This window comes from Bombina bombina, chromosome 1, assembly GCF_027579735.1.
Source record: "Bombina bombina isolate aBomBom1 chromosome 1, aBomBom1.pri, whole genome shotgun sequence".
Classification (NCBI taxonomy): Eukaryota; Metazoa; Chordata; class Amphibia; order Anura; family Bombinatoridae; genus Bombina; species Bombina bombina.
The window spans coordinates 142,044,296-142,059,529 of NC_069499.1; the positions used below are offsets into that span (position 1 = coordinate 142,044,296).

Genomic DNA, 15,234 nt, shown 5'->3' on the forward strand with positions numbered 1-15,234 from the left:
AGAAGCAAAAGTATCAAATTTGCAAGAGGGTCCCTTCCAACAAACGGATTGACCCCTATACCATATCGGTGGCCCCGAAGTTTCAACATTTGATTGCACAACATTCTCTCTTTGATGTATGGAGGGCACACCATCCTGAAGTGAAAGATTTCACTTACTTCTCAGCCTCCCATAGATCCTACTCCAGGCTTGATTATTTTTTTGTTGATTCATGGACGTTGAACTCTATCAATGAGGCGCGTATACACTACTGTACCTGGTCGGATCATGACGCCGTCACATTCCAGGTGTTTGGCCCGAGAACGCCTATAGATAGGCCTTACTGGAGGTTCCCTCGGTTCTTGTGGAAGGATACTTCCTTCCTACTGGGTCTCGAGGAGGAAATAGCTAAGTTCCTGCAAGACAATCGAGAGGGGCAAAAGTCCCATCAGATTAGATTTGCGGCCTTGAAAGCCTACCTACGAGGTTTTTGTATTACTAAGGTGGCAGAATTACGTCGTACGAAGGGAGCTCCCTTGGGTAAGCTCCATTGTGATCTCCGGGTGGCCGAAACACTTAACAGACAAAACCCCACCCAGGCACTCTCTACTAAGGTACAGGGTCTGAGAAGTCAGATTAAGGAACTGGAATTACAGAGAATTCAAAAGGCTCTCTCAGTTTTCAAACAACTTCTATATCACAAAAGTAATAGGGCGGATATGCTTTTGGCTGGTAAATTGAGAAAGCGAACAGCTACAGCAAGAATACCTTATATCACGCATGATGGAAAGAGAGTCTATGCCCCAGCGGACATTGGATCAGCTTTTGCTTTGTTCTATGACAAACTATATAACATTTCCAAAAGCGAGCTCCCTCGATCGGCCACGACTACGGAAATTGGCGACTTCCTTGAAGAGCTCGGTCTCCCAACACTTTCGGAGGAGGATGGTGAATCTCTCCTAACACCGTTCACTGACAGAGAGATTTCTTTACTCCTTAAGAACTTGAAAAACAACAAAGCCCGGGGCCAGATGGTTTCCCTGGAGCCTTCTATAAGAAATTTTCGAGATTATTGACCCCGGTGCTAGGTCAACTCTAACGAAATTAAGTCTGAGGGCCAAATATTAAGAGAACACCTTGAAGCGTCTATAGTCGCTATTCCTAAACCGAATAAAGATGTGACGCTATGCAGTAGTTATCGTCCGATCTCGTTAATAAACGTTGACACGAAACTCTATTCGAAACTCCTGGCAGACAGGCTAGTTAACCTATTACCTTCCCTAATACAGTCGGACCAGGTCGGCTTTACTAAAGGCCGCCAGGGGCCAGACAATACGAGGCGCCTAATTATGATCTTTTCAGATGCCCGAAGGAAAGGTACCCCACTGGTGGCCCTGTCCTTAGACGCCGAAAAGGCCTTTGATAGGGTACGGTGGGAGTACCTATGGGAAGTCCTCAAAGTGTTTAACTTTCCTCCCCAAATCGTTGTAGCCATCAAGGCCCTCTACACATCACCCCATGCTCGTATCAGGGGCCCAGGTTTCTGCTCACCGGTAATAAACATCTCTAAGGGCACCAGACAGGGGTGTCCCCTGTCCCCTTTAATTTTCTCCTTAGTGATGGAGCCCTTTGCTCAAGCAATACGTCTATCAGAAGGTATTACTGGTGTTACATACCCGTCACGTGAAGAAAAGATTGCCCTCTTTGCGGATGACGTGACTCTTCTTTTGACTAACCCGGAGTCTTCGATCTCGAGGGTCTTTGACCTAATTGATAAATTTGGCCAATATAGCTATTACAAGTCTAATGTAGCTAAGACTGAAGCATACGCCATGAATATTCCCACAGAACGACTAAATGCACTGCGGGACAAATTTGACTTCCAGTGGTCTACAAATTACCTAACCCACTTAGGTGTAATGCTCAGTGACAACACAGACACCCTGATCAAACTAAACTTTGATAAGTTGACGGCCGAAATTAAATCCTTGGCGATATCATGGGATCATCGTGAGATTTCATGGTTAGGCCGTGTCGCCACGCTTAAGATGTCACTCCTCCCGAAGGCCTTATACATATTTCGCTGCCTCCCCTTTAATGTGCCTCATCGGATTCTTCAACAGATCCATAGAGTCTTCCTCAGATATGTGTGGGGCCGCAGGATTCCTCGAATAGCATATAAAATCCTCCAGAGACCCTTTTCCAAGGGAGGTGTTGCGTTTCCAAACATATATCTCTATTATGAAGCAACGAGACTTACACATATTACCGCATGGGGAGTAGAGACGGATAGACCAGGCTGGTATTACTTGGAACAACTAGCTCTGCCGGTAGATCTAGACCTTCGGGATGCCATCTGGGTTCCCAAGCACGTGAACCTCTTGGCTAAGATCCATAATCCTATTGTCAGTCAATCTTTACGTATCTGGTACGAACTTCGTCACAGACAGGGTGTTTCACCCTACCCTTCTCCTATTCAGAGCTTGCGGGGTTTACTCTGGAACTCACCGGAGATTCACTTTGATTTCTGGAAAAGTAAAGACATCACAAAGGTTTCTGATCTGTATCACTTGGGTACCCTTACGACGGCTTCACAACTAGCGGAGCCCGGGGGGGACAACCCCCTATGGTTCCGCTTCGAGAGCTTTAGAGTGCTCGGTGTGGTCAAGGCTAGGGGATTCCCCACGACTGCTCTCAGAGGAAAGACAGGATGGGAGTCTAGGTGGTGTACGGGAGCGCTGAGATCCCGTCCCATCTCGTTTCACTATACCACACTTCTAAACGACTGTACACCAGGGGTGCCATGGCAAATACGCGCTTGGTTTCGTGAGCTCAACATCTCTATTCCTGAAGAAGACCTTGGGGGGTAGTTATCAAGCCGTCAACCTCAAATACGCTGCGTATTCCGCAGCGTATTTGTGGCGAGGCTGATACGCCTTAGTTATCAAAGGCTCGAGACCGGCAAAAGTAGAATTTTGTGACGTCAGCTTCGATCCGCCGGACTCAGTCCGACACAGATCGATTCTTACGTCACTCCAGATGTTCCGCACACAAGTGCGGCACATTCTCACTACTTTTGCTAGCTATCAAAAAACTAGCAGGTACGATCAGCAGTTTTACGGCCCAGCGTACCTGGTTTTCAAAGCGCCAGCCTGGAGGCGGCGGATCCCATAGGAATCAATGGGAGTCTGACCATAGCGAAAGTACAAGTTCGCTGCTGACAGACATCCCATTGATTCCTATGGGAGCTGTCTACACCTAACACCCTAACATGTACCCCGAGTCTAAACACCACTAATCTGACCCCCCCCTACACCGCCGCAACTAAATAAAGTTATTACCCCCTAAACCGCCGCTCCCGGAGCCCACCGCAAGCTACTCTATACATATTAACCCCTAAACCGCCGCTCCCGGAGCCCACCGCAACTATAATAAATGTATTAACCCCTAACCCGCCGCTCCCTGAACCCGCCGCAACCTATATTAAATGTATTAACCCCTATCCTGCCCCCCCTACACCGTCGCCACCTATAATACATTTATTAACCCCTATCCTGCCCCCCCTACACCGTCGCCACCTATAATAAATTTATTAACCCCTATCCTGCCCCCCACTATGCCGCCGCCACTGTAATAAAATGATTAACCCCTAAACCTAACCCTAACCCTAACGCCCCCTAACTTAAATATTAATTAAATAAATCTAAATAAATTAACTCTTATTAACTAAATGAATCCTATTTAAAAATAAATACTTACCTTTAAAATAAACCCTAATATAGCTACAATATAAATAATAATTATATTCTAGCTATCTTAGGATTTTTTTTTATTTTACAGGTACCTTTCAATTTATTTTAACCATGTACAATAGCTATTAAATAGTTATTAACTATTTAATAGCTTACCTAGCTAAAATAAAGAGAAATGTACCTGTGAAATAAATCCTAACCTAAGTTACAATTACACCTAACACTACACTATACTTTAATAAATTATTCCTATTTAAAAATAAATACTTACCTGTAAAATAAACCCTAAGATAGCTACAATGTAATTAATAATTATATTATAGCTATCTTAGGATTTATATTTATTTTACAGGTAACTTTGTATTTATTTTAGCTAGTTAGAATAGTTATTAAATAGTTATTAACTATTTAATAACTACCTAGCTAAAAGAAATACAAAATTACCTGTAAAATAAATCCTAACTTAAGTTACAATTAAACCTAATACTACACTATCATTAAATTAACTAAATAAACTACCTACAAAGAACTACAATGAAATACAATTACATAAACTAACTAAAGTACAAAAAATAAAAAAAGCTAAGTTACAAAAAATAAAAAATTAAGTTACAAACATGTTAAAAATATTACAACAATTTTAAGCTACTTACACCTAATCTAAGCCCCCTAATAAAATAACAAACCCCCCCAAAATAAAATAAATCCCTACCCTATTCTAAATTACATAAATTTCAAAGCTCTTTTACCTTACCAGCCCTTAAAAGGGCCATTTGTGGGGGCATGCCCCAAAAAGTTCAGCTCTTTTGCCTGTAAAAGAAAAATACAACCCCCCCCCCAACATTAAAACCCACCACCCACATACCCCTAATCTAACCCAAACCCCCCTTACAAAAACCTAACACTAATCCCCTGAAGATCATCCTACCTTGAGTCGTCTTCACTCAGCCGAGCCACCGATGGAACTGAAGAGGACATCCGGAGCGGAAGAAGTTAATCCTCCAAGCGGCGCTGAAGAAATCTTCCATCCGATGAAGTCATCATCCAGGCGGCGCTGAAGAAGTCTTCGATCCGGCCGATGTCATCTTCAAAGAGGCGCTGAAGAGGTCTTCTATCCGGGCGAAGTCATCTTCCAAGCCGGGTCTTCAATCTTCCTTCCGCCGACGCGGAACCACCTTCTTCACCGACGGACTACGACGAATGACGGCTCCTTTAAGGGACGTCATCCAAGATGGCGTCCCCTCAATTCCGATTGGCTGATAGGATTCTATCAGCCAATCGGAATTAAGGTAGGAAAATCTGATTGGCTGATGGAATCAGCCAATCAGATTCAAGTTCAATCCGATTGGCTGATCCAATCAGCCAATCAGATTGAGCTCGCATTCTATTGGCTGATCGGAACAGCCAATAGAATGCGAGCTCAATCTGATTGGCTGATTCCATCAGCCAATCAGATTTTCCTACCTTAATTCCGATTGGCTGATAGAATCCTATCAGCCAATCGGAATTGAGGGGACGCCATCTTGGATGACGTCCCTTAAAGGAGCCGTCATTCGTCGTAGTCCGTCGGTGAAGAAGGTGGTTCCGCGTCGGCGGAAGGAAGATTGAAGACCCGGCTTGGAAGATGACTTCGCCCGGATAGAAGACCTCTTCAGCGCCTCTTTGAAGATGACATCGGCCGGATCGAAGACTTCTTCAGCGCCGCCTGGATGATGACTTCATCGGATGGAAGATTTCTTCAGCGCCGCTTGGAGGATTAACTTCTTCCGCTCCGGATGTCCTCTTCAGTTCCATCGGTGGCTCGGCTGAGTGAAGACGACTCAAGGTAGGATGATCTTCAGGGGATTAGTGTTAGGTTTTTGTAAGGGGGGTTTGGGTTAGATTAGGGGTATGTGGGTGGTGGGTTTTAATGTTGGGGGGGGGGGTTGTATTTTTCTTTTACAGGCAAAAGAGCTGAACTTTTTGGGGCATGCCCCCACAAATGGCCCTTTTAAGGGCTGGTAAGGTAAAAGAGCTTTGAAATTTATGTAATTTAGAATAGGGTAGGGATTTGTTTTATTTTGGGGGGGTTTGTTATTTTATTAGGGGGCTTAGATTAGGTGTAAGTAGCTTAAAATTGTAGTAATATTTTTAACATGTTTGTAACTTAATTTTTTATTTTTTGTAACTTAGCTTTTTTTATTTTTTGTACTTTAGTTAGTTTATGTAATTGTATTTCATTGTAGTTATTTGTAGTTAATTTATTTAATTAATGTAATGATAGTGTAGTATTAGGTTTAATTGTAACTTAAGCTAGGATTTATTTTACAGGTAATTTTGTATTTCTTTTAGCTAGGTAGTTATTAAATAGTTAATAACTATTTAATAACTATTCTAACTAGCTAAAATAAATACAAAGTTACCTGTAAAATAAATATAAATCCTAAGATAGCTATAATATAATTATTAATTATATTGTAGCTATCTTAGGGTTTATTTTACAGGTAAGTATTTATTTTTAAATAGGAATAATTTATTAAAGTATAGTGTAGTGTTAGGTGTAATTGTAACTTAGGTTAGGATTTATTTCACAGGTACATTTCTCTTTATTTTAGCTAGGTAAGCTATTAAATAGTTAATAACTATTTAATAGCTATTGTACATGGTTAAAATAAATTGAAAGGTACCTGTAAAATAAATATAAATCCTAAGATAGCTAGAATATAATTATTATTTATATTGTAGCTATATTAGGGTTTATTTTAAAGGTAAGTATTTAGTTTTAAATAGGATTCATTTAGTTAATAAGAGTTAATTTATTTAGATTTATTTAATTAATATTTAAGTTAGGGGGGCGTTAGGGTTAGACTTAGGTTTAGGGGTTAATCATTTTATTACAGTGGCGGCGGCGTAGTGGGGGGCAGGATAGGGGTTAATAAATTTATTATAGGTTGCGGCGGGTTCATGGAGCGGCGGTTTAGGGGTTAAACTATTTATTTAGTTGCGGAGAGGTGCGGGATCAGCAGGATAGGGGTTAATAATTTTATAATAGAGGGCGACGGTGTAGGGGGGGCAGGATAGGGGTTACTAGGTATAATGTAGGTGGCAGCGGTGTCCGGGAGCGGCGGTTTAGGGGTTAATACATTTATAAGACTTGCGGCGGGGTCTAGGAGCGGCGGTTTAGGGGTTAATACATTTATAAGACTTGCGGCGGGGTCTAGGAGCGGCGGTTTAGTGGTTAATACATTTATAAGACTTGCGGCGGGGTCTAGGAGCGGCGGTTTAGGGGTTAATACATTTATAAGACTTGCGGCGGGGTCTAGGAGCGGCGGTTTAGGGGTTAATACATTTATAAGACTTGCGGCGGGGTCTAGGAGCGGCGGTTTAGGGGTTAATACATTTATAAGACTTGCGGCGGGGTCTAGGAGCGGCGGTTTAGGGGTTAGTAACTTTATTTAGTTGCGGGGGCCTCCGGGGGCGCCGGTATAGGGGGTAGAACAGTGTAGTTTAGTGTGAGTGCTTAGTGACAGGCTAGCAATAAAGCTGGGAAAAAGCCGAAGGGCAGCGAGATCGGATGAGTGATAACTGTCACAGTCCGCTGCTCATCGCCCCGCGGCTTTTTGACAGCTTTATTTGATAACTTAGGCGAACGTATTCAAGGTCCGCGGCGGCGAAGGTAGGCGAGCTTAGGCGGACGTATTGGACCGGCGAAGCCAGAAAAGTAGACGGCTTGATAAGTAGCCCCCCTTGCCTATGCAATTACTCTCACTAAAAAGACGCTTCACTGCGTCACAGTCTTTGAGACATATATGAAAGGAGTGTTGAAGTGGTATAGAGTCCCAACTCGACTGGCGGCGATGTTCCCGTCCTCTACCAGAGAGTGCTGGAGATAGTGCAATGGCGAGGGCTCTGACATCCATGTCTGGTGGAGCTGTCCGAAGATCACCTCCCTATGGAATGAGGTTGAATTGTTGCTCAGCTCCATGAACCTCGATGTCAACCTGACGCCTGGGATGGCCTTGCTCCATATTCTTCCGAGGTCTTTCTCCTTGACTACCAAGAAGTTCCTAATTTACGTCCTGGCAGCGACTAAACTGTGCATAGCTCGGGCTTGGAAACAAACAGAGCCTCCAAATCTAAATGAGATCTGTGATGTGATAAACCATTTCGCTACGATGGAGAGATATGTCGCCGGCGAAAATGGTACCTTGGACTCTTACTGGGAGACGTGGTCTGACTGGTTCGAACTCCGATGAGTGAGTCCCTTCAGTAGCGCGATCTACCCCTGAAATAGGAGGAGAGAGTTCATACTCTCTCCTCCTCTGCTCCGTTCCCTTTCCTTCTTCCCCTCTTTTTTTTTTTTTTTTTCTTTTTCCCTCTATCTCTCTTTCTCTTCCTCTGCCCTCCCTCTTTCTTCTTTGTATCTCTTCCTTTATTCCCTATCTGAGGGAGATGTGTATAATCCCTATTTATTCAGTTGTCTGACAAATTTGTACGTGGGCTCGGTTGGCTCACTTTCTATTCACTCCTCTTCTAGGGCCAAATAATGCCCGATACCTACCTTTTTTTTTCCTCTTTGTTTCAATATTGACTACTATGAGATTGCACACTTATGACACACCTACTTTACTATTTTTGATTATTCCAATATATGCAATGTATACTTTTGTAAACCAAACATACTGTTATACTATGTTATCTGTTATGTTCTGATGTAATGCTACTCTAATATTACTGTACAGTGCATTTCTATTCAATAAAGAAAAAAATATTTAAAAAAAAAAAAAAAAGTATCAAATTTGTAAAATTTTGAAAAAGTATGAAGAGATGACCAAGTTGCAGCCTTGCAAATCTGTTCAACAGAAGCATCATTTTTAAATGCCCATGAGGAAGCCACAGCCCTAGTAGAATGAGCCTTAATTCTTTCGGGAGGCTGCTGTCCAGCAGTCTCATACGCCAGACGGATGATACTCTTCAGTCAAAAAGAAAGAGGTAGCCGTAGCTTTCTGACCCCTACGCTTTCCAGAAAAGATAATGAAGAGGATTGACGAAAATCCTTAGTCGCCTGCAAGTAAAACGTCAGGGCACGGACCACGTCCAAGTTATGTAACATATGCTCCTTCTTAGAAGAAGGGTTAAGACATAATGAAGGAACAACAATTTCCTGATTAATATTCTTATTAGAAACAACCTTAGGAAGGAAACCAGGTTTGGTACGTAAAACCACCTTATCAGAATGGAAGATAAGATAAGGCGAGTCACATTGTAATGCTGAAAGTTCCGAAACTCTACGAGCAGAAGAAATAGCAACCAAAAATAACACTTTCCAAGATAACAACTTAATATCTATGGAATGCATGGGTTCAAACGGAACCCCTTGAAGAACATTAAGAACTAAATTCAAACTCCAGGGTGGAGCAATTGGTCTAAACACAGGCTTAATTCTGGTTAGAGCCTGACAAAAGACTGAACATCTGGGACATCTGCCAAACGTTTGTGTAGCAAAATTGGCAAAGTAGAGATTTGTCCCTTTAAGGAAGTCGCTGATCAACCTTTCTCCAAACCTTCTTGGAGAAAAGACAGAATCCAGGGAATGCTAACTCTACTCCATGAGTAGCCCTTGGATTCACACCAAAAAAGATATTTACACCATATCTTATGATAGATCTTTCTAGTGACACTCTTACGTGCCTGAATCAAGGTATCAATGACCGAATCAGAGAACCCCCGCTTAGATAAAATCAAGCGTTCAATCTCCAAGCATTCAGTTGCAGAGAAACTAGATTTGGGTGTTGGAAGGGTCCCTGAATGAGAAGGTCCTGCCTCAATGGAAGCTTCCACGGCGGCAGAGAGGACATGTCCACTAGATCGGCATACCAAGTCCTACGAGGCCACGCAGACGCGATTAGAATTACTAAAGCCCTCTCCTGTTTGATCCGAGCAATCACCCGGGGAAGGAGAGCAAACGGTGGAAACACATAAGCTAGGTTGAACGACCAAGGCATCTATCAGTTCGGACTGAGGATCCCTTGACCTGGATCCTTATCTTGGAAGCTTGGCATTCTGACAAGATGCCATCAGATCCAAATCCAGTCTGCCCCATCTGAGGATCAGAGTGGCAAAGACCTCCGGAGTTCCCACTCCCCCGGATGAAACGTCTGTCTGCTTAAAAAGTCTGCTTCCCAGTTGTCCACTCCTGGAATGTAGATTGCTGACAGATAACAAGAGTGGGCCTCCGCCCACCGAATTTTCTTGGATACTTCTGTCATCACTAAGGAACTCCTTCTTGTCCGACTGAAAGCGAATGAATTTGGCCGAAGCCAACTGAGGCCACGCCTGAGGCACATTGAAAATTGCTCTCAATTACAGAATATTGATTGGAAGAAGAGACTCCGACTGAGTCCACACACCCTGAGCCTTCAGGGAATTCCAGACTGCACCCCAACCTAGAAGGCTGGCGTCCGTCGTCACTATCACCCATGAGGGTCTGCGAAAACACGTCCCTTGGGACAGATGATCCTGAGACATCCACCAAAGAAGAGAGTCTCTTGTTTCCTGATCCAGATCTATCTGAGGAGACAAATTTGCATAATCTCCCTTCCACTGTCTGAGCATGCTCAGCTGTAGTGGTCTGAGATGAAAACGAGCAAACAGAATGATGTCCATTGCCGCCACCATCAATCCAATTACCTCCATGCACTAGGCCACTGATGGCCGAGGATTGGACTGAAGGGCTTGGCATGTATTCAGAATCTTTAACTTTCTGACCTCTGTCAAGAAAATTTTCATGGATATGGAATCTATTAGAGTTCCCAGGAAGGGAACCCTGGTCTGTGGAATTAATTAACTCTTTTCTAGATTCACCTTCCACCCGTGAATCCTCAGAAAGGACAGAACCATGTCTGTATGAGACTTTGTCAGATGGTAAGACGACGCCTGGATCAGAATATTGTCCAGATAAGGCGCTACTGCAATACTCCGCGGCCTGAGGACCGCCAGAAGGGACCCTAGAACCTTCGTGAAGATCCTGGGTGTTGTGGCCAACCCGAAGGGAAGAGCCACAAACTGAAAATGTTTGTCCAGGATGGTAAACCTTAGAAACTGATGATGATCCTTGTGGATAGGAATATGAAGGTATGCATCCTTTAAGTCCATGGTAGTCATATTAACCCTCCTGGATCAATGGCAGAAGTGTTTGAATAGTCTCAATTTTGAAGGATGGGACTCTGAGAAACTTGTTTAGACTCTTTGGGTCTAAAATGGGTCGAAACGTGCCCTCTTTTTTGGGGACCACGAAAAGATTTGAGTAAAACCCTTGTCCCTGTTCCAGTCTTGGAACAGGACAAATTACTCCCATAGTAGAGAGGTCTTTTACACAACGTAAGAAAGACTCTCTTTTTGTCTGGTCTGCAGACAATCGTGAAAGAAGAAACCTCACCCTCGGGGGAAAACTTTTGAATTCCAGCTGATACCCTTGGGACACGATCTCCAGTGTCCAAGGATCCTGAACATCTCTTACCCAAGCCTGGGCAAAGAGAGAGAGTCTGCCCCCTACGAGATCCGGTCCCGGATCGGGGGCCGCCCCTTCATGCTGTTTTGGTAGCAGCAGCGAGCTTCTTGGGTTCTTTACCCTTGTTCCAAGTCTGGTTGGGTCTCCAGACGGACTTGGTCTGAGCAAAATTCCTTACTGGTTGGCGGAAGACAAAGAAGAAGAGGGGACTCCTTTAAAGTTCCGAAAGGAACGAAAATCATTTTGTTTACCCCTCAGTTTAGCAGTTCTATCCTGAGGTCAGAGATGACCCTTACCTCCCGTAATGTCAGAAATTATCTCTTTCAAGTCAGGCCTGAATAGGGTTTTCCCCTTGAAAGGAATAGCCAAAAGCTTTGACTTAGATGACACATCAGCGGACCAAGATTTTAACCATAACGCTCTAAAATAGCAAATCCGGCATTCTTAGCCACCAATTTGGCAATCTGAAAGGCAGCATCTGTAATAAAAGAATTAGCCAGCTTAAGAACCTTAATTCTATCTAAAATATCCTCTAAAGGAGTCTCAGTCTTAAGAGACTCTTCTAAAGCCTCAAACCAGAAGGCCGCCACAGTGGTAACTGGTACAATGCAGGCAGTTGGTTGTAAGAGGAAACTCTGATGAATAAACAATTTCTTTAGAAGACCCTCCATTTTCTTATCTATAGGGTCCTTAAAAGCACAACTGTCCTCAATAGGAATAGTTGTACACTTCGCCAGGGTAGATATAGCTCCTTCCACCTTAGGGACTATTTGCCAAGAGTTCCGAACAGTGTCAGATATGGGATACATCTTCTTGAAATTAGGAGAGGGTGAGAACGGGATACCCGGTCTGTCCCATTCCCTCTTAATAATCTCCGAGATTCTCTTAGGAACCGGAAAAACATCAGTGTTAGCAGGTACCTGTAAGTATTTGTCCATTTTACACAATTTCTCTGGTGGTACAACAATAGGGTCACAGTCATCCAGAGTCGCTAAAACCTCCCGAAGTAACAGGCGGAGGTGTTCAAGCTTAAATCTAAAGGACATGACGTCCGAGGTAACACACTTCCCGACTCGAAAAGTTCCCCCTCAGACAGGAGTTCCCTGACCCCCAAATCAGATCCCTGTGAGGGTACATCGGAAATAGCTAATAAAGCATCAGAGGACTCAGTATTCACGTTGACTTCTGTCCTACTGCATTTACCCTGTAACACTGGCAACTTAGATAATACCTCTGTAAGGGTAGTTGACATAACTGCAGCCATATACTGCAGAGTAAAGGAATTCTACACGGTTGAAGAAACAAGCGTCGCTTGGGTGGGCGTTAAAGGTTGTGACGCTTTGGGAGAAGTTAGCGGTATACCCCGATTCTCCTCAGACTGAGAATCATCCTTAGGCACATTCTCTTTACATAAAATCTGTGCTTTACATTGTAAGGCCCTCTCAGTACACGAGGGACAAAAAGTCAGAGGGGGTTCCACAGTGGCATCTAAACACATAGAACAAGGAGTTTCTTCCTCAGTGTCAGACATGTTAAACAGACTAGCAATAATAATAGTCGATCTTTACTTAAAATATTGAGCTCTGAATTCAAATTCTAGGTAAAAATGATAATGTAACCAAAAACTGTACTGCGCCTTTAAATTTTAAAAGCACAACTATTTTTCTGATATGTTCAAAAAGCGTGTTTGTGGCAATAAAATTAATTTACTGTGCCCAAAATACTCTATCAGTATTGCATCCACCTGAGATATGTAATACACAACAAAATATCAATTTTAACAGGTAGATATTTATTAACTTAATTTGGCCCCTGCACCACGCCACAGCTCTGCTTACACTACCTGCAGCTGCGCTGTGGGAACCATCATGGATCTTAGATAATGTTTGCTAAGATCATCAACATCAGGGCAGAAAATAAGATGTCTCCACTTCTTTTGGGAAGTAATAGATTGACGATTTCTCCCTGAGAAAAATAGTACTCACTGGCACCATTTTAAAATAAAAAACTTCTTGACTGAAGAATCCAAACTAACACCTCACTTTACCTCTTCCTATAACTTACACAGGCAAAGAGAATGACTGGAGGTGGAGGGAAGGGAGGAGCTATATATATATACAGCTCTGCTGTGGTGCTCTTTGCCACTTCCTATTAGCAGGAGGATAAATCCCACAAGTAAGGATGAAATCCGTGGACACGTCTTGTAGAAGAAAAAAATCATGAGAGAACAGTTTTCTTGAACATGATACACACACACACACACACACACACACATACACATATATATATATATATATATATATATATATATATATATATATATATATATATAAAAGCTGTTGGATTTGAAGTTTGTTTTCCGTTATATTTTAGAACGAATATGCATAGTAGTAAAAAGGTTTTATTAGTTACAGCTGTGTAATTAAGTGATTATATCCTTTTTTTATTGGAAAGTCTGCCCATGGTTTTCTTTTGTTTAGGTTTGAATTGTCCTCTGACGTGTGTGATTTATATTTGACAACTCATTTCATGTTTAAAAAAAAAAAGGGACATTAATGTCATTTTTAAAGGGGCATTCAAGTCATGTAGTTTTAAACAACTTTCCAATTTACTTCCATTATCATAATGTGCAGTCTTTTTATATTTACACTTTTTGAGTCACCAGATCCTACTGAGCACGTATAAGAATGCATAGACTAAGTGTATGCATTTGTCATTGGCTGATGGCTGTCACACGATAGAGGAGGAGTGGAAATAGACAACTGAAATTTGTCTATTGAAGACATTCTGGAAAATCTTTAGTCTTCCTTCTCCCCCAGAGACACAGAGTTCACTTACAGGAAAGGGGACAAAATAAATAATGAAAGTGGATTGCAAAGTTTCTTTAGCTGTGTATAATTAAAAACCTTTTATGGGGATTTAAACTTTGAAGGTAAAAAATCAAATACACATTTGTAATTCAGGTAGAGCATGCCATTTTAAGAGATTGCAATTTACCTATATTATCAAATTATCCTTTGTTGAAAAGCATAGCTAGGTAGGCTGACTAGCAGCAGTGCACTACTTGGAGCTAGCTGCTAACTGGCAACTACACACATGCTTCTTTTCATTGGCTCACCAACCAATGGTGAATTTCTGCTTTAGAGCCCACTATCTGTTTAACCAGTTTGCAGGGGTTAATCACAATCTTATCCCAGCATCAGTGCATTAATAAAACACAAGAGCTTTTGTTTTTTGCACATTTGTGACAATTTTTCATGATCAGTTCCTGTGATAGTTTCCTTTTTCTTTTCAGGCTCTTTACAAACTGTACAGTGCTGCAGCCACACACAGACACTTGTATCATCACGCTTTCCCTGCGTCACAGGCAGATGCTGCTGAAGAAACAGAAAAAAAGAACATATAATCATGGCTTGGATTCTAGAACTCTAATGCCTTATGGGCTGCCTGAGGCGTTGGTCAGCAGTTATTTGACGTTCCTTTGACAAAGATCACACGATGCATGAAAATTAATATACACCTATTGTATAAATTAAGCACTTTGTCCTATGAGTTGAAATGATACCACCTTGCCATACCACGTATTGATATAACAGCCAATGAAAAACAAGAAAAAAAGAGGATTTTTTTTTCTCAGCCGTAGTGTGAGGCATTGAAAGGTTTGTGCTTGTCACGTGTGCTTTATTTGTGATATGGTGACACAGCAAGGTGCCTCTGGGAGCTTATGTCCGATGAAGCAGCAATGGGCTGTTGGTACCCAAACATGCGTACTGCAAGCAAGCTATCCATCATCTGCTGAGTGTGTAGTGGGATGTTTGTAGACTGCTGAAGATGTTTCATTAAAACATGTTCCATTTTTCTATTAACACTTGTAAAGTCAATCACATGATATTAAGTTTTATTTGCAAATATTGTGAATGTATTATTGTACCTCAAATAGATAGCAGAAAACAGTAAAGAAGTTTACAACTCAATAATGCACATGCAAGAAATATAGAATGACCTGATCACAAA

The 15,234-nt window shown here is 42.2% G+C and overlaps 1 protein-coding gene across 1 annotated transcript in view; it reads left to right on the forward strand.

The window, feature by feature from the left end:
- The window catches only part of ATL1 (atlastin GTPase 1), a 343,474-nt gene extending 328,240 nt beyond the window's left edge, over positions 1 to 15,234 (forward strand). Inside the window, exon 14 of the mRNA XM_053697651.1 lies at positions 14,516 to 15,234. Within this exon, the coding sequence (XP_053553626.1) occupies positions 14,516 to 14,626 (111 nt within the window). The 3' untranslated portion in view covers positions 14,627 to 15,234. The remainder of the gene's footprint in view (positions 1 to 14,515) is intronic.